This window comes from Drosophila rhopaloa, unplaced genomic scaffold, assembly GCF_018152115.1.
Source record: "Drosophila rhopaloa isolate 14029-0021.01 unplaced genomic scaffold, ASM1815211v1 contig_47, whole genome shotgun sequence".
In the NCBI taxonomy this organism is placed as follows: domain Eukaryota; kingdom Metazoa; phylum Arthropoda; class Insecta; order Diptera; family Drosophilidae; genus Drosophila; species Drosophila rhopaloa.
The window spans coordinates 4163787-4185576 of NW_025335142.1; the positions used below are offsets into that span (position 1 = coordinate 4163787).

At 39.8% G+C, this 21790-nt stretch overlaps 2 protein-coding genes across 2 annotated transcripts in view; one reads left to right on the forward strand and one right to left on the reverse strand.

The window, feature by feature from the left end:
• The window catches only part of LOC108045866, a 30099-nt gene extending 8544 nt beyond the window's left edge, over positions 1–21555 (reverse strand). The window contains exon 1 of the mRNA XM_044461531.1: positions 19753–21555. Coding sequence (XP_044317466.1) covers positions 19753–21207 — 1455 coding nt within the window. The 5' untranslated portion in view covers positions 21208–21555. The remainder of the gene's footprint in view (positions 1–19752) is intronic.
• Positions 1–21790, forward strand: part of LOC108045859 (elongation factor-like GTPase 1) — an 80385-nt gene that overhangs the window by 11676 nt on the left and 46919 nt on the right. The window lies entirely within an intron of this gene.

Here is a 21790-nt window from a genome sequence, read left to right on the forward strand (position 1 = left end):
TTTTTGGTGAATACCCATTTTAAATTTAAAATTTATACTAAAAGGTAACAAATCTATAAATTTTATGATATAATTGGATTAATAAAGACGAATGTATGTATTTATTTTTTATAAATTGAGTTAATTGTTAGAGTGTATCGTTGTTGTATGCAATCCAATTGTATCCAATTGTATGTTGAACATGTAGAGTCAACTTAATTCGATATAGTTCCTCATTTTATTTTTACTTTTCCATAAAACATTTTAGTCTATGCACCTCTAAAGCTGCTCTAAGTCCCAGGCAGCTTTCCATTCAGCTGACAATTTATCGATCTAGTTTACAGCCACCTTGAACCCCATTTCCCTTTTCTAGCGCCCCAAATCGCAGCGCCAAACTCAAACAATTCCCTTTCCTACTTAGCACATAATTGAACTGAAAGCATCTTTGGTTTAGGCCAAATTGCCGGGCCATGATCCGCTGGAAAGAAACGGTACTTCCCATGTCAGTCATTTACCATTCAGCCACCTACTGTCAGGTAGGTCCAGGTTGCGGTTTGGGTCGCTCCTTTCTGTAGAGTGATTTACACTGACCCTGACCATTATTATTGAATTTTTGCCGCTTGTACTTTGGCTTTTCCGTTTCCCTATTTGGCGTCAGCTGGTTGTCGCTTCTGTCCAAGTGTCCAAACTGTCGCCGCCAATGCTTTTGTTTCCACTCCTCCGTGTTGCTGGCCTGCCTGTCTCTTTCACTTTGGTTAAGTACATTTTTAAATATTTACCATGTGCCTACAATGTAGGAATCGGGAACGGGAACGGGAAAGGGGGGAAATCCCTAACTAGGCCCTAAGCCAAAAGAATTTTCCACGAACTGCAAATTAAAGCGTTTTGTTGCTGTGTGTCCGCTTTTCACACAGGTTAAAGTTCAGCCAGTGGCAGTTAGCAAGAGATACTCCCATGCCCCTCCAGCTTTTTTGCTCCCTGCCCACCCAAGTGCCACTTGAAAATCGTGTTCTCCGATGCCAGCTTCCTGCAATTTGGACTGCAGCTTGGAGTTGGAATCTCGACGCGACCTTTCACGGGTTGTGTTTCTTTTTCTGCACTTCGTGTTTGGGTTTTTTCCCTCTGTTTTTTTTGGAGTGCCATGAATTGCGTTTTGATTGAAAAGAAAGTGACATTTCCGTTGATTTTCCTTTAGCAGAATGGCTCTTTAAAGTTTTCCTTTTATGCAACTCTTTCTTTCGTATTGGCTGCTAATTTTTTTTATTTGCCATTTGCCTGGGCAAATGACGTGGAAAATTTTCTTTTTGTTTGTTCCATAACAACATCGAATGGTAAATAGCAAACAACAAACAGTAAATTGCAGTGGCAATCGCAGAAACTAGCTATGTGCAACACGACGTATGCGTGATTTGTTTGCTGATGAATGCTTGGCTTATTGACTTGTTTCGATGGCAATGATTGCCACTTGATTAGCGGACTCTTGACGAGCCATTGATGGGGGAAAATTCGGCGAGCTATTTTTGCGAAAATGCGTTTTTGAGTGACTGGGAAAAATATGAGTTTTCGACAGCTTAAAATGGAAGAAAATTCGTAAAACAAATGTAATTGAAGAGAAAGCGAGTATACCAATTGATTTATAAATCAAATTACATTGAATTCTCTATACAAATTAGACTGGGGATTTTAAATTTAAAAAAATTAGCTACCAAACATCAATTAAAATGTGATTGAAGCAGAGTAGTTAAAGAAGTTGAGAGAGAAAATTATATATTAATTATTTTCCATTCCGAAAATTGTAAGTGTTGCTTTAAAATTTGCCACAAGGCAAAAAATAGCTTTGCATTCTAAGAGCTCTTGAAATATTTTAAGTATTAAGGATTATTAATTATTATCTCTGCTAACGCCCCAAAATCTCACCCAAACTATCTTCAATTTAGTAATAAACCATTTTCTTAATAACAAATTGCCACATTTTTCTTTTCCACTTCACAGCCAAGTTGATTTTCAGTTTTGGCCTTTGTTATTCCACCTAACAAGCTTAGCAAACAAGTCCTGCAGTCATCAGCACTTCTCGGATTTCAAGTCCTCCGGGCATGCAAGCTTATGCCCATCGTGTTTGTTTGTGCACCCTGTACGGGTATATATTTCTTGTAGCTGAGTCGCCATTTAGAGGCTTGATTTATGCCAGCATCTCGAAATTTACTTTTAATGAGAGACAGCGGTAGCAGAAGCAACACTGGAGCTAAAGTTAAACGCATGTAACTGACAGCAGCGGCAGCTTGTATCTATATATCTTGCAGATGCGAAAACCCCGCCACTTGTTATTCAAATCAGCTTGAAGAGATTCAAGAGAGGAGAAAAAAACAGAGACATAAAATTTCACCGCTTTGACTGTAGATAGCTACTTCTCAGGCTCAAGTCTCTTGCTCGGATTCAATGGAAATTTGCATGGCTATGGCCGCAATTAATAAATAATTTTCATTTCATTTTCATTTCGAAATTTGATTTAATAACGTGAAAGTCGTCGAGTGTCTCACACCTACCACTTTGAGTGGGAAAGAACGGAAAATTAGTTGCCATTATTTAAGATTTTTACTTTTCTCAGTTTGTTTGTTATTTAATTTTATGCCTCAAGTGAAACCGAAATTTATTTCAAGTACTTTCGTTCAAGTTCTGCGCCCGAGGTTTGTTTTTATTGTTATTTATAAAGCGTGAAGTTTCAAGTAGTTTGTCTACTCACGGATGTATCTTTCTTTTCGGACCTTTTTCTTTCATTCGACACGACAAGCTACCGAAAATCTTACACTCGCACACATTTCACTCGAGTTTTGTGTTGTTTCGCTGTTAACTGTAGTTTCTCATGCAAATCCCGGCACAAAGCCGTTTGTTTGTTTGTTTACCATTATTTATTTGTTTGCCCAACGCTTTTTCCGCTTTGCACCGGGCAATTGATAATTATCATCATCATCGCCATCAGCATCATCATCCCGCACAGCATCCAACCCGGTAAAAGTCATTCGCATCGCAGTCAAGTGTGGAACCCCCAGCTGGGCCTTTTCCTCTTCCCAGATTTCTATGGGTTTTTGGTGTTTTCTGAGTAGCCCCAAGCTCTCGTATACTCTCAACACTCTCAAGTTGTTTATGTCCGCAGGTTGTAATTAAAATGTTCAATAAATCGTAGTGCTTGAAAGAATAACTGGACACCAGTAAAAAAAAAAACGTGGGCTAACGGATGTGTTGCATAAAATCTGAGAGGTTATAGTTCGGTTTATGCATTCTTGATTAAAAGTCTAATCAAGGAGAAAGGAAGTTAATTCCGGGTTTTAAATTCGACTATGTAATTGAGTACATTGATTCATTGAAAGTAAACTCAAGGTTATTTTTCGAAATAATTGTAAACTAACATTCTTGTTGATGCATTTATTGTTTATATTTAAAGGGCCGATCTTCGAAATCTATTGGGGAAACAAAAGTATAACAGACAATTCTTTCTAAAAAGTTTACTGAGTCTTAACTGATTTAAAAATACAAAAATGCCTCTTTAATCGACAAATCATTTTTGAAATGAAGTTATGAACCTTTTGCATTTTACTTGGTTAAACAATTCCATATATTTTCAATATGAATCTAAAAACGAGCAGCTGCTGCTGTGCTCCTTTAAGCCATTCCAGATCTGGCCTAGACATTCAGGCCGCTGAATGCTGGCCAAAGTTGGCTCTTTGTAGATGCGGCCTTCTGAGCTGCGCATGCGTAACTGATATCCATCTTAGGCGGTGTTACAATTTTTTGTTTCTGCGTTGTTTTTTCTGCGCATAACTTGTCAAACGGCAAACAAAGGTGGAGCTGTGGTTTGCCGCGTCGCGATGAAGATGACGATACGGAATACAGATTGCAACAAAGACAAAGCAGCAGCTGCACTTAAACAATTGTTTGTAAACTTTATGTTATAACAATAACAAAATCAAAAGCCTGATGATTTATCAATCAGAATAATAAGAGAAAATCGAAATGAGTTAGATGAATTGCACAATTAGAAATGGTTTATGAATTACGAGACCTAAAATATCTACCTTATTTTTCTCTGTGCATTAGAAAACCAAGATGCATACAAGGCAATTACATGATTTGGTTGGAAGTGAAAAAAGAAAATTATTAAATAATCCAACAGCAGCCACTACATTCCATAACCAATTCGAGCTGGTGGCCAAAGACGTGTTCATAATTGTCATCTTGGCCATGATGATGAAACTGCATCGAAGTGGGAATCAGAGGCGGAATGGGAATCCGTTTAATGTGTCAACCGCAGAACGAACGCTAATATGTTCTAATTTGTCGTTAATGCCATTCGGGCCAAGGAAGGGTATTTTTATGTTTGGTCATAAGCCCTCGGCCAGTTGGCCAGAACTACATTTGGCTTTAATGCCCAGTGCCGTAATAATAATATTTTTACATTTCTTGCTCCCTACTCGTTACTTGGCTGTTTTTTTTTTACTTTTTTGTATAACCGCTGCTGCTGGCCGAGTTTATTGTTCTAGTTTCGTGGCCACCGGGGAGACCATTGGTCCGGTCTCCTTAACAGTTCTTTCGGCTCGTTGGTTAAGGTTTGTTGAACCTTTAATGAGTTTTAATGCCAGCTATGATATGGTCTTTAATGCACGTTTATTAGTAACTCGGAGCTTGTCTCTTTTTTGGGACACTTTATGGGACAGAATTAATGTTTCAGCCATTACGGTAACGATTCGGTCATGATACCAAAGGGAAGTCCGACATTAGCCGGTAATATTACGATATGAGGCCGGCCGGATGCTTGGAACATTTTTAAGGCCGGAAAAGGTTAACATTTAACATTGGGAAAGTTTAAGTGAATTATTGTTGCCTCTTTCTGTCAATTTTTTTCTTAATGTCTGAGTACTTTCCATAAGCACGTTGTGTATGTTAAAATAGACCAAAATGGTTTTAAAACCTATACAAACGTTTTCAATTATTATAACTAAAACGGTTAATAGTTCAGAACTGTGGGCATAATTTTTGAATCATAAATAAATTCATGTTGACCTAAAAATATCATGGAAACATAACTCGTGCTTCAATTATAAACACTTCAAACCTTGCCTTAATAAAATTCCTAGCCTCGTTCTACATTTTCTGTTCACTTTATTTAAATTTCTATTAAAAAATCACTTTCATCTTTTAGATCTCCATTAGCTATCACTTTCTTCGATGTTCTTCCGCAGTTAACATATAAAATAGCTAACCCAAATAGCCCCCAAACCCATACGCATTGTTGTATATTTGTTTAAGGCAAACATGCCGAACAAATTCACTTAAAACGAGGCGAAGAAAAGGTGTAAGAAGCGAAACCATAACTATTTGATGGCCTATACTTTGGGACTGGTCATTTACCCCGAACAAAAGACCGGCAAAACGGTCAAAATGTTTTGGTTGTTTGTTGTTATTGCTGCTTTTTACCGCTAAAACGCATAATAAACTCTATGCCAAACTGGGGGGCCAAAACCTCGGTTCTTTTTAAACTTTCAGCCTCCTCTTTGTTTTCCGAATCACGTACTCTATATGGTCATTGTGGTGGAGAGGTATTTACCTGAAAGAAATAAAAAAGGTAAAGAAAGCGAAATTAGTATTTGGTTGTGTCAAAATAATGGCCGAAACATTCAGACAAAATTGCAAATATAATTGAGCCAGAGATAAATAGGTAATTCTCACTTAAATTGGAATTTAAATGGTATAATCTTTTTTAGAGAGAATACAAAACGTAATTTTGAAGAAAGCGACTTTTTTTTTGTTTTGTTGTGAAAAAAAAGCAAAGCTAAAACCATTATTATTTTAACTTTTGGGTGGTTGAAATGCAAAACTTTTAAGAAGCGTATAAAAATTAATTCATTTTCTCTCCTTAATCATAGCCAAACTCATTAAAAACTAAAACTTCCGAAATTAATGAACCTAAATTTGTGAAATTTATCCGAGGTTTTGACACTAAGCATTTAATCTAAATAATGTGTGTTTTCTTGGGTCTGATAAAGTAAAGAATGTCTTTAATTTATTCTTAAATAGAGTGATTTGTCCAAGGGATATCAATTTATTGTAGAGTTAATATAAATAAGCCATTAACTTTCGAGTGGGATTTTAAATTAAAAAGAAAAATATCCATATAATTCCTTTGTCGGGCCTAATTACTGCAGTTGTTTGCTTTGTCTCGATTTTTCATCGTCTTCTGTAACATAATGTGCATTGGGTTGGCTCTTTTTTTTCCCGACATCTTCTTCTTTGGTTTTTGGGGCCTTGGGGGCAAACACTTTCTTTTATTGGACTTTCTTTGGTTTCTTTACTTTTTTTTAGTCTTGCCAATTTTTTTCTATTTTATCAAAGTAGCGCACATTGCACATCTCATTCACCGCCTCCTGCCACGCCCCCTTCGCCCTGCGGCTACGTTTCGGCTTTTGTTTTGCATCTGACAATCTTTTTTCGCATGACTTTTTCCGCCATGGAGGCTAGAAAAAAGAGGTGAGAGATAAAAATGCCGACATTACGCGCTTTGCATTTTCCATTTTCCACTTTACATTTTTCCTTCTATCAGTGCGCAGTGTTTTTTTTCTGTGTTAATTATTAGCTTCCGCCTTGAAGGGAACACGGTGCAGTGATTCCTCTGTGGTTGAATCATTGGACTTGGCTAATGTCTATATTAGCCAACTTGCAGCAGGTTGCACGAGCTTAGATTGGAATGCGAATGAGTTTCTAGGTATCTGATTAGGGGTCAGGGAAAACTCGCTCAAGGAAACGACTTGTCGTTGAAGAAGCCTCAGACTCTTTGATTCTTTTGAAAAGGTTTTCGAAAATCTTTTTTTAATATTAAAAACATTAATATACCTTTTCTTTAAATTTAATTGTAAATGCTTAAGTTAATAATTTGGGTTAAATTACATTTCATTTATATATTTATATTATTTATTTCTATGTCTTATTTACAAACGAAACTTTATATTGGAACCCCTCAAAATAGTGTTCATTCTCAACATTTGAATATGTATTTTCTATATTTTAAATACATTCAATTCTTAAAAAATGAACATTCTCACCCTACAAATAGTGTTCTAATTTAGTTATTTAAGTTAGTGCTCCTTTAACAACCGACAACCATGACTAATGTTTCTTAGACTGTAAAAACTACTAGTCGGCGATATAAAGCGAATACCTTACCCCATCCCATAACCCTTTTCTTGATATTCTTTTTTGTGAGCAGCGAGTTGCCAAGTGCATAACAGGTAGATACTTTTGATGTACATATCTAGCCAGAGGAGATGAAGTCAGTCAGTCAGCCTTTTGTCTCCTTTGGTCATTTGTAATTTACGACAAATTTAGTGTTGGTCGTACATGGTAATTTTCACAGTCGCGGGTAATTTGGATTTGCATTTCGTGGTCGCCGAACGAAAATGGACCGTGTAGATAGATACGTTCGTTGAGCTTAACAGTAAAGCCAATCGGCAGCCAAGAATGGTATCTAATAGATACATGGCTGAGCTCGGCATTTACAGCTATCAATCATAATTAAGTGAATGATAATCAAAATGGACAGCATTATGAAAGCTGTATCTCTTGGTTTTCTGAGATTCCGAGTCTGTGAGTCTCTGGATTTCTAAGTTTTGGTCTCGGTCTCGGTCTTGTCTATTCTCTATTATTATGGATAATGATAAAGAGCGGCAGATCGAGCGGATCGGAGAGTCTGGGCTCATTCTGTAGTTCGTTCCATCGCCATCGCCATAGCGGCACCGTTATGCAGGTCAGCCCTCTTTTCCCCAACCCAACAGGCAGAAGATGCAGCTCATCTCGTATGCAAACGCAGCGCATTCCTCGCGATACGAATGTATCTTGTATCTACCATTGACATGCCAACTGCATGGCTGCCTGACTGCCTGGCTGCCTGCTTGGCAAATTTAGCACGCTATGATCCGAGGCTGGCTTGCATTGTGGCTTTCATTTTGCCAGGTGACAGCCAACTATGAGTGGTTACAAGGCCCCCAGTATCTTGCTCTTTCTCCATTCTCCGCTGCTGATGCTGCTGCTGCTGCTGGCTGGCAGGCACATTAATTTATTAGTTGCACTTGCTTGTTGCACTGTAAAAGATACGCACACGTTGAGATACTTTTTGCTGTACCTGTAGCTCCATAGCTCCACAGCTCCACAGCTTCCTAGCACCATTGCAGGTCCGTTGGCGTTTGTCGGTTGTCGGCTGTAACCGTGGCTGGCTAGTTGTCGCCTATCAAATTACCCAACTCCGATGCTCAATGCCAGCCGGCAGCATCCAGCGGCCGGAGCAACCAGGTATCTTCTGGGAGAGGATGCCACCACCGGGTCTTGACCAAACGGGAGGATTGAGTCCAGCGAATTGAGGTTTACGCGTTGGCGTTTGTCACGTTTTGATTGGGGTGGAACTTGATTCTCAAAACGGGACATTCTTTTATGATATCATTTTATTTATTTCCCAAAAGCCTTAACTCAGTAACTTTACGATTTGATCATGATTTACCTCTTATTTCTAATAATTCTAAATTCAATTCGAATTGACAGCAAACAAGAAAAAGGAGATTTTTATAAATTTATTTTGTCGTTTAAAGCAATAATTTATATTCCCCTACAAATTGTTATAAAGCTAAATAATTTCTTAATGTTTCTTTTCTTAAAAATAAGATATTTGTAGTCTCCTTTCTTACTGTTCTAATTGTGCGCAATCACTTTCAAACCGAATTTTCTTGCCTATGTTTATGATTTTGTATTGTAAGATGTGTGCAAATATTTTCAAAAATGAAAAGTTATTAAGAATTAGTATCTTCTGAGTGATCTTTATTCGTGTTTATATTTTTGTGCCAACCAATTTTGTATTTATTCATCCCAAATAATGTTGAAAGAGATGTTTGTAATAAGCCCGATAAGGAGCTCTTATTAACTTATTGAGATGTGTTTACTTGAAAAGATGTGTTTAAGCTTAAAAGCAGTTTTAAAGTTATGGGTATGAGTAACCATTCAAAATCACTGCAATATATCAATGCCGCTTCACTCTCAAATTTCCCCAACCATTTGAATAATGGAACGCCCAATTTCACAACGATTCGCTGCGCATAAACCTGTCACAATCGGTGGCATCCTCAATCCTCGTCGTCATCATCATCGTGTGTCCTATGGCTGTGCAACCATTTGAGATGCGGACTACTTTGTTGCGCCTGCCCATCATCCTGCCCATATCCCATATGCGAGCAGCAGTCAAACTCGATATTGCCCGCCTATGTAAAAAGTGTCTAGGGCGAGGGATTCGCTCATTAATTTTCGCGGCCTTCCTCGGGTCCGGTTTTTGGAACCGCAGCCTAGGACCGGAGTTTGTGACGTTGATTGAAGATGCGGTCGTGTTATGGGTGCCTGGGAACCTGGTAACTCGGCCTGCTTTTGCTTTTGCCTATGCCTTCGCCTTTTGCCAGAATAATGATTAATAAAACTTTGCAAAGTTCCACTGAATTTCGAGTGTTTCCCACTTTTCCATGCTCTGCGATCTTTGAACTCAATTAGTGTTGTCTGACCAGGAATCTCCAGGAAAAGGCGGGGGATTTGCAAGGAGACTACCACAAATGACACATATTGGCCTGGGCTTGTATCTAGTATCTTGTGGCATAAATTTCCATTTCAAATGCCACGCCCACCGCACACGCTTTTAGCCCATAAAGAAACTTTTGCTTTTCGGTTGTGTATGATGATGATGATGATGATAAACTTCGATGACTTCATGATGATAGGGATACGGCAACTGGTGGCTGCAGTTAGAAAGCGCATTTTTCGAAACCCCCTCCCAGACACACCATAATTGAAGCCTGCCGGTGGTTTTGTACCCTTTTTGCACCATTTTGCCGTTTGCGGTTTTCCAAGCCTAACCACTTAACCACCAATTCCTCTCCTCCGAAAACTATCTGCATTCGTTGACCAACTCAATTTTCTTTGGCAAACCAAAAAGGAGTTTCTGCGGCTTTGTCCATTTTATGGACTGCGTTTCGTGCCCAATTTGTTATTTTAATGATTTCGATGGAATCTTCGCACATAATTGAGCCGGAGTCAACCTCTGAGAACTTCTGTTTCTGGGAAAGTACGAGTAGCAGTGGCGTTTGACCAACTGTTTAGCCGTGGAAATATTTGACAAATGACCGGACAAACACTGGCAAACATAAATACAAATTGCTTTGACACAACCCACAACTTTCTGTAGTTGCTTATACATATCTCCCTGGCAATGGCAATGCTATAACAATATTTATCCATACTATACAACAGCTGTAAGCACTTGTAATATCCGCTGGCAAAGGCTTTTCAAATGGGTTTTACCTATCGATATGCGGTTGTCTGATTTAAGTCGACTCGGGCTCAAGGAGTTTCCAGCCTCAAGCTGCAGTTTCCAATCTTTTTTCCTATTTTTGCTACCTCTGTCTTTCTCGGTTTCGGGTTTTCCTGGCCATGGAAATTGACACTCTACCGGCTTGTTGTGGCTCGTTGTCGTCGTCTTTTATTAAAAATTGTGTCAAGTTGTCAGCAGCAACTGCAACAGCAGCAGCATTTGCAGCAGCAACATCAGCTGTCAGTGTGCCAGAGTTGGCGGTAGATGGCCTACATGAAAAAAAAATACAAAAATCCGACCTGACCACACTCGCTGTAAGTGGAGTTGATGGAGTCAAATGCATTTCCAATTTTCTACAGCTCACAAAAGGAATGAAAATGAAAATGTTTTCAGCTGCGATTTTTATTGGTTTTGTTTGTTGAAGAGATTTGAATGAAAGATGAGCAGCTGGCAAATTTATGTGGTCAATTCCTAGTTGATTGAAAGATTCAGTGCTCGTATTGATTTGTGTTTTAGTTTACTTTTATTGTTATATTTCTACATGCAATCCTTTTTTTTTTGACTATGCATTTATATTAAATTTAACATTTAATAGGATTGGGAAATAAACTCATTTTTATTTAATTTAACGATTTATTCAAGCTAGTTTTATAATTTAATTTTCTTTATATTTTTCTGGTATCTTAAAATCGATTCCCTGAAATTTTTCTGGTTATCTATAATTTGTGTACCCAAACTCATTCGTCGGCCTACTGTCATTATTTTTAATCGTAGATGAGCAATCATAGATCTACAAATTAATTGCACTTTCTAAAGAAAAATATGGGCAAAACAAAGAAAGCAATCTGGTAATTTGGCAATGAGCCATAAATTCAAAAATCAAAACTCGATTTGCGGTCGAGAGCAACTTTGACCCCCAAAAGGTCTGTGGGCCAAACGTTAATTCAGCGATTTCTATGCTTGCCTGCAATTAATGGGGAAAGATGGAGAGAGACTTTCCTACTCCAGTCGAACATGCAACCAGCATTTTTTAACCCACTCAAAACTCGAATCTCAAATCACTCCAGACACTCACTCACGACAGGTGAATGCAATCAACGATCGAAATAATGTTGAAAATTGTATTTTGAATGGCAAATCTACAATGCGAAGCGTTTATAATGCCTTAGTTTTTTGTTTGGTTTTTTTTTGTTTTCAGCTGTTTTTAGTGGAGCAACAACTTTTACTCCAGATTGCCGGGGTGTTGGACTCGCAATATTTATATCTTCGCCTGTAGAAAGTGCTTTTGGGGGTGGGCTGAATCCTCTATATCTTGAAATGTTTTTAGATCCTGAAATGATGCTAGCATTTTTCTGGGTGGCATTCGGAGGACATTTAAATTGCTAATTCGTGGGCGTGGCCCCCTGACTTTGGTCTCTTCCTCAGGTCCGATGTTGCAACATTTGCTACTGCTACTGCCACTGCTGCTGCTGCATTTATTTATGCTTTCTTGTTTTGCTTATAAATTGTAATTCCTTGTCCTCAACTTGAAATGCGCAAAAAGTTTCCTTTTTGCTTGTTTGGGCGGGGTGCATAATTTGTTGGTCTAGAGCGTGCTCCTTGGCATCGACTTGGGTTGCTTTATGGCCGCCGCTATGTTATAAAATTGTTAACAAATGGCCAGGCTTATCGTTGGGCAGGAAGCTTATGCCCCCTGTAATGGAGATTTTCTGGCCTTTAGTTGGCCCAGAAACAAATGTGATTTTAAATAGTAATCCCCTCGGTTTACAGCACATTTTGGGATGCTATAAATGCCTACTGTTCATCAAAATATACATAATTAAACCCTGTAATAATGAATACCTATATTAACAGTAGGTAGTGATTTAAATATCTTACAGTGACTGTATTTCAGACTTATATTTTTCTTTATATCAATTCAATCGCCAATAGTTAAGTAAGTCCTCAAGCTTGACAAAGCAATCAAAGCTCGAATTTCAGATCAAACCAGATCGTGTAGCTGTCTTGCCAACGAGAGCGAACCGAAAACCACAAATTAGGTTTGAATATTTTCGTGTATTCTTTGCTTTCGGATAAGTGCATTTGTGTATTAAATTTATAGACCATAAATGTTCAAAAGCCGGGATACCCTCTCGCCATTCTTATAAATTATTTATCAATTTGATATAGCAAAAGGCAGCGGCAGCACCAATTGAATTAGCCATCAAAATGGCAAAACATAAAATTGAGAGAAGCGGAAAATGCGCCAAACGAAAAAAGAAAAAAAAAACAAAGAAAAATGTGATTTAAATGCAATTGGTTTTCCTCGGCGCTGTTGTTGTATGTACAATTACACGACCTAGAAAGCCAAAGCAGCAGAAAGTTACCAGAGAGCCAGAGAAGAAAGCCAAAGACGATGCCGGGTCTCCAAATCTCTTGGCCAAAAACTCCGCAAGACAAAGACACAAATTCGATGGCCAGGATGGGAAGTAGATGGAGTTTGAGCGGGGCCAGGCGGATGAAAGATGTTGGAAGTACCTCATAGGTCGTTTGGGTCTTTGTAATGCAAATAGCTGCAGTTGTTCCAAGTCGAGGGCATCTCGAGGGGCCCGACTTGTAGTAGAGACATTTGCAATTAGTTGCCAAATGCTGTGAGATCTTAATTTGGTCGTGAGTCGTTTCGATGCGGGAGATGCCAATGGAGGGCTATTCGCCGGGCATCCTACACATTTTTTTCCCCGTCTAGGTGTCAGGTTTGTTTTATCCGAACTTGATGTAGTTTGTTTTTGGCAGTCAGCCTAATGACTATTTACACTCTCACTCTCTCTCTAAACCGAGAAAAACGATCAATGGAAAGTGCAGCCCTCATTAGTATATCAATGTCTTTTATCTGCACGATTTGACTGATTTTCGCTCAACAAATGATTTGTGTAAAATAATACAAGCGTTTGCCTTATGTATTTTTATATTCTGAACGACAATAAAATAATATTTTAAATTTTAGACAAAAATGTTAAAGAAGGAATCATATAATCCTTTCTAAAGTGTTCTTATTTTAAATTAAAAGACACTTTTGTTTCTATCCATAAAATGTTATTTAAATTTATAGCCCCCCCGTTACGAACACTTAGTAAATAAATTTAATTATCTGAAAGTCATCTCCTGACCGACTACAGACGTCATTAAAGTTCAGAAGTATCTTCCATCTTGATGATCTTGCTGGGATCTCCAAGTTGTCTCTCCATTCCGTAATTGAAGAGCATGCGGCGAGATAAATGCCTCGCCAAATGGCCAATTCTGGATGCTCGAGTCATTGCCATAAATTGCGCATCGTTCGATAAATTATGGAATGGGCACAGTGGGCAGTCGCTACCCAGATACCAAATAGTTATCTGGCCGGGTTCTTGGGTTAATTGAAAAGACGCTTCCACTTCTATTTTTACTCTTGCTTTTCCCTTTTCTTTGCTCGGTTTTTATGGCCTTTGTTTTGGCTTTTGTTTTGCTGCCCCAACCCTTTGCCGGATTTCACTTTTCATTTCGCATTTCTGGGATTCTGCTTTAAAGTATCTTGTGATGACCAATCAAAGAGAAATAATTTTCGCCGGTTGGGCAAATAAATTACAGTTATTAGTGGGTGAGATTTTTTTTGTGAAGTCCACACGCCCATTTCCCAACTATAATTGCTAGTAAAAGTTTTAATAAATCATCATCATCGCAGAAACAGAAACAGAAAACCCTTTCCCAAAACAAAAACAAGCAAGTTAGAAAGCCCGACAAGATTGGCGGCGTCTCTGCTTTCTTCTGCCTGCCGGATTGTATTGGACTGGATTGTATTGGATTGGATTGTCGGAGCATTGTTCGATTTTTCCTAATCATATATGAGTGCATATCTCTGCCCCTTTCTCTCAGCCTTCTCAGCTTTCTGCATCACTGCTTTCATTTGCATTCGATAGCAGATATGCAGCTTCCGTTGCACACAGAGAAAAGCGATATATCATAATCAGCTTAATATTAATTAAAGATAACCTTTTTGTAAATACGATAGATGGGTAATATATATCTTTTAAGCATTTAAGCATTTAAATTTTGAATTTATAATTTTAAAAAATGTGTATTTACAAGGTTTTATTGCCTGAGGGTAATTCTATGATTTTTAAAGTGGGCTTTTTTGAAAATATTTAAACATCACTTTATATTATAAAGCTTACATTGAAAATGTTTAACTTTTGCCTCAAGTGTAATACGATATGATAGACCAAGGTGGCAAAGATATTTTTTTCTGTGTGATTGCAACTTGCTACCAGTTTTCCATGGCATCGCCATTGTCTCTGGTTTATCATCATTTCACCAAGAGCCTTTCCTTCTGAACAATCTGAAATTAGCATAACTTTGGGCGTCTAATGTCGTTGCTCTAACGGTCAGCTCAATCATCTCTCTGTCGGCATGTGTTTGTGTTAACAAGCAATTGATAAAACAAAGCGGTAAATGTTTGACCAAAACATGTTCGGATAGACGTATGCTCCACTCTCCCCCCCTGAAAATCTGTGTTTGTGATGTAATGGATCATGCTCGGGGGAAAATGTTTGTCTTGGAGGTTCGGTGTGGAAGAGTTCTTGATGTATGAGGTGTTGACTTTACGATTGGAGAAGCTCTAAGCTGATGAGTCTCTTGAATTGCCAGGGGAAATTTGGTAAATGTTTGTGATGTTTTGGACAGAAGTTTACATGTCGGAAACTGAAGTCGCTTTCTAATCAATAATAGTACGACATTAAAGATATTAAACCTATGTGAGTTTTAATTGTACCAGAATTCGATTTCAAATCTTTACATCGATTAAATCGATTAAAAGTATAATATATAGATTTTTAATTTATTAGATTTACCCTATTATTTGCATACCTTTTAATGCCCCCTCAATGAATTGTTTCAGCTGTCATTTAACCACTTTCAATTAGAGGTACTATAGATCAACTTTTCATGCTTGATTCCCCTGCATTTTCCACCCGCCAACTTTCTTGGCTTCTTTGATCAGCCCACACACGCGGATCCACAGACAGACCTCGATAAGTGCACTCTGGCATGCTACTTCAGCATGTCAATCATCGGCTGACCAAGTCACGCCTTCTTCCGCTGTCCACATGTGTCTAAATGTGTATAGGGAAAATCGGCGGCAGCTGCCGATGTCTGTTAAATTGTTGGACAACAAATTTCACACTCTTTCACAAACCATAGGAGAATTTTCCTTTGTCTTTGATTTGGCACCGCCTTCGTCTCATTTCTCTTTTTTTTCGTATTTCATTATGATTTCTAGAAATCCACATTAACTGCAATTCACTTTTTTCAACGTTATTTTTCATGTTTTCCATTCGGTTACATACTTGGCTGCCAAGGCTGTGATTATATGCTCTATGACTTGTGAAATTGTTAGTGTCATTGCTGCTGCAACGAGGCACGAGTCGAACTTTGTTAGAAGAAGAAAACGCCATCGAAAGTTGGGTTGAAAGTGATCGAATTGGGCTGATTACTATGGATAGTTGGGGAAGAGGTCATATACAAACTAACTTGAGTTAACTAACCGAATAAATCTTGTGCAAAGTGTCTAGGTTAAGTGAAATTATCTCTGCAATTTTAAGCTATCTATCTATCTATTCAGTGAACTAGTTTATCGTAATAATTTAGTTATTTTTTCTTTTGCTAATAGGTTCTAATTTGTTCGCCTAATTTTATTCAATTTTATATATGTAAATCACTTTATAATATTGTTTTGTGCCTTTAATTCACCTCTTTTCGTTGCATGCCTGATTTTTATATTCAACCAATTGGAAAATAAGTAATTTCTCAACTGCATTTGGTAACAAATTGGATAATTGGCAATTGCCTAGCCTAAGATGTTGAATAATCTCATAGAGATCGTTAAAATATCTTATTGGATAGGAGTTCCGTATTAATTTAAGGGTGCTTTTTTTCTAATTAGTCTGAAAACCAGACTAATTCAAGGTTTGGTACCTTCCATAAGACTCGGCATACCCTACACTTTGCTCAGCATTAAACTGCAGTTAAATTTTCTTTTGCTTCTTTGTGTGATGCATATGGAAAGGCTATAATTAATTATTATGAGTGGTGGTCTTTCCAAAGCTTTGGCTCATGCCAAGCCTCTGGGCCTGCTCCTCCTCCCCGATAATTAGCCGAGTTGGAAGCGTGAAAAAGTCGTATGTTGGTGGTTGCATCACCAGAGTGTCAGGGAAAAAGGGGGAGCCGAGGAATTTGCAACTCATGCGAAGAAGATCGCAGCCGGAATCAGACATGACCTAGCCATAGAACTAGCTAACGAACTAACGGTGGTTTGCCCTCTATAATTAAGCACAATCGGTTTGTCTATACAAATCAAACAAAATACATTTTGGTCTTTAGCCTCGTTTGCAGTTCTAAGTCGATTGTGTTTCGAGAAGAAAGCGTGTAAATTCAACTGGCAGCGAAAGTTTTTCCCCCTACTTCTATTATTATTTGTATGCAAATTAGCGGCGAAGAAGAAGCGAACCCCAATTCTTTTGTTGGCAATGTAACAATTATGCTTTCATCTTTCGATTGTTGCCAAAAACAAAATGCTGGCCAAAGGCTCAAATCTATTTAACAATGTGTTAATTACACGCGGTCACAGTGCTAAAACCAAACCAAAGCACTCTTCGTATTTTCCTCTCCCCTGCGGTAACCGTAAACAAATCTGAGCTTAATCGTTAATTTATGATATTCCTAGCGGTAACCGACAGCCGGCAATCAAGGCCCAGCCCAGCGCTTGACGCTCCGCTGATCAAGCGTCATCATCTTCTGGGTATTCTCTTCGGCTGACCATCACGGGTAGCTCATAAAGTTCCTCTGATGAGCGTCGTTGTCTTGAGGGGCTTTGATTCGATTTTATGACCTTTCGAAGCCCCATTAAAATGCTAGATGTCCGAGCATTGAATTGTAATTAATGATCACTCAGTGGTATTTAATTCAATTTATTTGTTCAATGGAATATTTCCAAGGTGCACTGCTGTGTGTAGCAGGTGATGTGTTAGTGTGGAAAGATCGTTTTAACTGCTTTTCTTCTCCGGAAGCCACTCGTTTAATAGTTTATTTGGACAAGAAAATCCTAAGTAGTAGTCAGGATTAGCTGTCGTATAAGCTTACAATTTTGAGAAGCGCTGAGAGGGGCGCTTGTCGCGTAATGCTCTTTAGCCGGGATAGTGTCTTTTGGCTTAATCAAATGCAACATCCATGAGAACCTTCTCCTGGGATTGGCAATGAAAGGCTCAGGTCTTAACTTTCCCCGACTTAATTATCTGGGAGACTGGGACCCAGGCCTAATCCAACACATTCTTAAATTTCACCAACATTCCCAGTGCGGCAACCATAATCTCAACCATTCACAGTCTTTACTTAAAACGGCATCAAACGATGCTAACCGCACAAGAGCAGTTCGATTAATCTGCAGATCGATTGAACCAGCAAACAAACAATTAAAGTCTTTATTAGACTGGTCGGGGACTTGGCAACCCATTTAGGTGCGGATATGTGACTGCCATTTTAATTAGGCACACGACCGGCACAGAACCAGTGACTCAACCACCCATGGCCAAGTGAAACATTTTCATTTAGTTTAATTCTCTTCTCATTTCAGGTAAGTCCAGGCTACTTAGAATCTTGCAACGCCAACTCAACCTGTTTCCGTCTGCTGGGTAAGTGAGTTGCTCAACCTGTCGATGATCTTGGTCGGTAGTTGGGAACTGAGAGCTGGAGGATGGGGGCTGGAAGCTGGGCTATGTGTGTCGTCTTGCATCGATAGCCGATCGCACTATGGCCATAAATTATGTCGTTGTTTGCGCAGAATCTCTGAAACCGACTCAAACGCGAAGTCATTCCGGCCTCCACTACCAATCATCATTGTTAGGTGCACATCAAAATTTATAGGTCAGTAGTGGCAACAAATTGCCAGGCATTCCGATGCCTGCCTGCCCAAATCATTGCCGATCCTCCGGCCAGATGCCCTCCATCTTCATCGCTGTCTCACTGACTGCAGTTTTCCGTCTTGACTGTATCTAATAAGGCTTGACCAGTTCCCTTGTCCATGTCATCAAAAAAAGCAGAAAACAAAACGATACGCTGCCGAACCAACCCAAACAAACTGACCCACTCAACAATTGTATTGAAAGTTTTGGTTGCTTTCCAGGCTGTTCCCTTCCCCTTCCCCTTTGCCATCCTCCAGCTTATGACAATCGATTTGCAATGGAAAGCCAAAGACCTGGAGGCGCTCCATTTATAACAAGTGGCCAGCTTTGGCCAACTATCCGAGTCGGCAACCCAGCTCAGTACCCCTATACAGTGAGGGAAAATTTTAAAATATATAGTCTGCGATCATTTTATAATGCCCTCATGAGATTTATAAATTTACTGCCTGTTGTTAATTTCAGGAACATATTTTATAAATAATTTGTTTGTAATCATTTCTTATTTAACATTAAAAGGTGTACTTTAGCTAACAATTTGGAGAAGCACAAATATAGGAACATTAATAAACCCTTCTTTGTGGCTATTTCAACTACTTGTATTATTTTGTTTTGTAGGGAATAGTATTTAGTTATTATATTTGAAGGCCTACCTATTTTATACTTTTTTAATAGGTTTTTCTCTGTGTATCTCTAAACTTTTTGTGGCTCCTACTATGTCTATGCTGCCCTCGTGTTGTTGCTGTTGTCATTGTCGTTGTCATCGCTTGTTGCTTTGTTGTTATAGTTTGAGAGTCAAGTTGTTCCAATAATTCTGCATTTGACATTCAACGGGGTTTTACTTTGGCTCTTCCAGTTTTTGTTTGCTTAGCCCGAAACGGTTTCCGTTTTTTTTGTCCAGAGATGTCTCAGTCCCAGGGACTAGGCCCATTGTCTTGGGAAATATGTATCTAGCTCGACAGGCGCTCGACGCCTTTCCCCTTTCTACATTTCCCCTTCGAACTTTGTTGTTTTCGGTGGTCATTGCTAATTAAGCCCAAGAATGGACAGTATTTTTTGTTGAAAGGAGTTGGGAGATCCCCTTAAATATTTGTCTATGATGTAGGGTCTGGTTATTTATATTTTGGTGTAGGTATGTTTAACTTTTTGGAAGTTAAACAAAAAATGTATGCCAAAACATAATGGCTTGTTAGAAAATTGTTTCTTTTAGTAAAATATTGTAATAATTTAAATCCTAATAAACTCCCTATTCACTAAAAGACTTTCGGAATTTTATTATGCCTTTACTGTATCTTTAATAAAATTAACAAAAATAAAAAATTAAGTATAACAATAATGATACCTATTTCTGAGTAAAGTTTTGGCAGTTTGGATAATTTTTTCTTTGGATAAAGTGTAACCCCAATTAATAGAATGTTGCCTTACCTTATTATCCTTGTTGGCCGCTCCCAGTTTCTGTTGGTAGTACTCCTCGCGAGCGTTTGTGTTAAGGCTGTCGATTAAGGCCGATGCATTGACATGAGCATCGTACACCATGCTGTCCTGCTGGTTGCTGTAGGTGGCTGGCGTGGCTCCCGATCCGGCTGATCCTCCAGATCCTGGAGCTGCCGCGGATGAGGATGCTGCTGCTGCTGCTGCGGCCGCTGCTGCAAGTGGAATATTGGCCTGAGGAGTACGTGTGTACAATTGCTCGATTGGCAGGGCTGGCGATGCTGAATTTGTGGTGGCCGAAGGAATCGATGATGAGGACGGGTTGGAAGATCCACCGCCTCCTATCGAGGGTGTAACCTTTTGCAGGGGCTTCGCTTGCTGCTGCTTTTGCTGGAAGCTATTGGTGGCGATCTTCTGCTTTTGGGTGGTGCTACTGGCGGTGGAGGTGGTGCTGCCACTCGGTTTCGAGGCCGCTGCCGCATTTGCAGCCGCTGCACTCACGGCGCTCGGACGCTGACCTCCTCTTTTCAGGGCGGCGGTGACCTTGTGGGCGAAAGGTCGCTTCGTGGCCCTATTCTTCAGTTTTCCCATGGTGGTTAATGTGCGCTGCTGACTGCCCGAATTCGCTGTGGTTGTGGTGGTGCCATCGGGATCATCCGCTGCCGTTATGGCCGCTATATTGTTATTCGATCTGGCAGCCACAAACTGATCATCGGGATCGGTGGATTCGGTGAGGGATTCGTCACTGGTAGTCGAAGCCTCCGACTGGGTGGTCAGATTGGGTGAAGTGGTTTCACCCTCCTCATCGGTGGCCTCCGAATCCGCCTCCTGCTGCTGACTCACATCCGTGGTGGTCGGGAGTTCCTTCATAATCGTGCTCATGGCAGCCTGCTCGTTCATCGTATTTTGCAGCTCCAGCAGAGTGGTTTCGTCCAGGATTAGGGTAGGATCCGTTTCGGCCTCGGTGGATCCAGAGGGTGGCTGAGTGGTTTGCTCAATGGACTCCTGATCCCGCTCCGTCTCCGCTTCCGTTTCCTGAGGCGTGGTGCTCGATGTACTGCTGCTCCTGGAGGAAGTGGCTTCCTGCTGGTTAAACTGCTGCTCTTCAATGTCCAGGGATTCCTTGAGCCTGGCCACCCTCTCCACAATCCTGGCCAGCATATCCTTCTGCTGTTCTGGCAGATTTTTCGTATCCAGTTCCAGCAAACGATCGTACTTCCGGATATTCCTCTTCACAGTCTCAATGTCCGCACGGGTTTTGGCCGAGGTTAAGCCGGGCTGGGGATTAGGATTGGAGCGTGGTGTCTCCTGGAAATAGGTGCGTGCCCGGCGATTGCTATAGCCCACCAGTTCGATAACACCCGGATAATCCGCCGTGGAGGCGGCAGCAGCAGATACAAACGCTGTCAGGGCCAAAAAGCAGCTCCAGGCTGCAGTTAACCGCACCATTTTGACCAAGATTGCAGTTTCGTTTTCGTCAGGTTTCTGTTGGTTTTTTCTACGTTTTTTTTCTTGGGGACTTGTGATTTTCTTTCCTATTTTTTGGGTTTTTATTTTTTTTTTGTTTATTTTTGCACTCGCGATACACGTTCGGTTTTTCTTGTATTTCTCGTATTTCACTCGCTCTCGTATTAGTGTCAACTAACAGTAACTCCAAATCTTCGGGCACAGACACACACGCGAAGTCCAGAGTCAGGAATCAGAAGTATTTTTACTTTTTTTTTGCCAGTTGGCTGGGACACTTTTTGGCCACGATCCGCTGACTTCTAACGTCGGATTACAAATGTTCCAGGCCGCTGGATGGCAGCGTCTTTTAAAAATTTCCAAGCGGAAAACGCGGCGCAGACTTTTCTCCCAACTGGAGCTTCAGTTTGGTAGCTTCTTTCACCAAGTTCATGGCCAGACCGGTTTGAAGCCAACATGTTGCGCGCCGCGATTGCGATCGTCGTCGCAACCGGAGAGCTGAGAATCCGAGAGAATCGGAGAAATATATACATATCTACATATTGGATAGTGTATGGTGAGAGAAGAG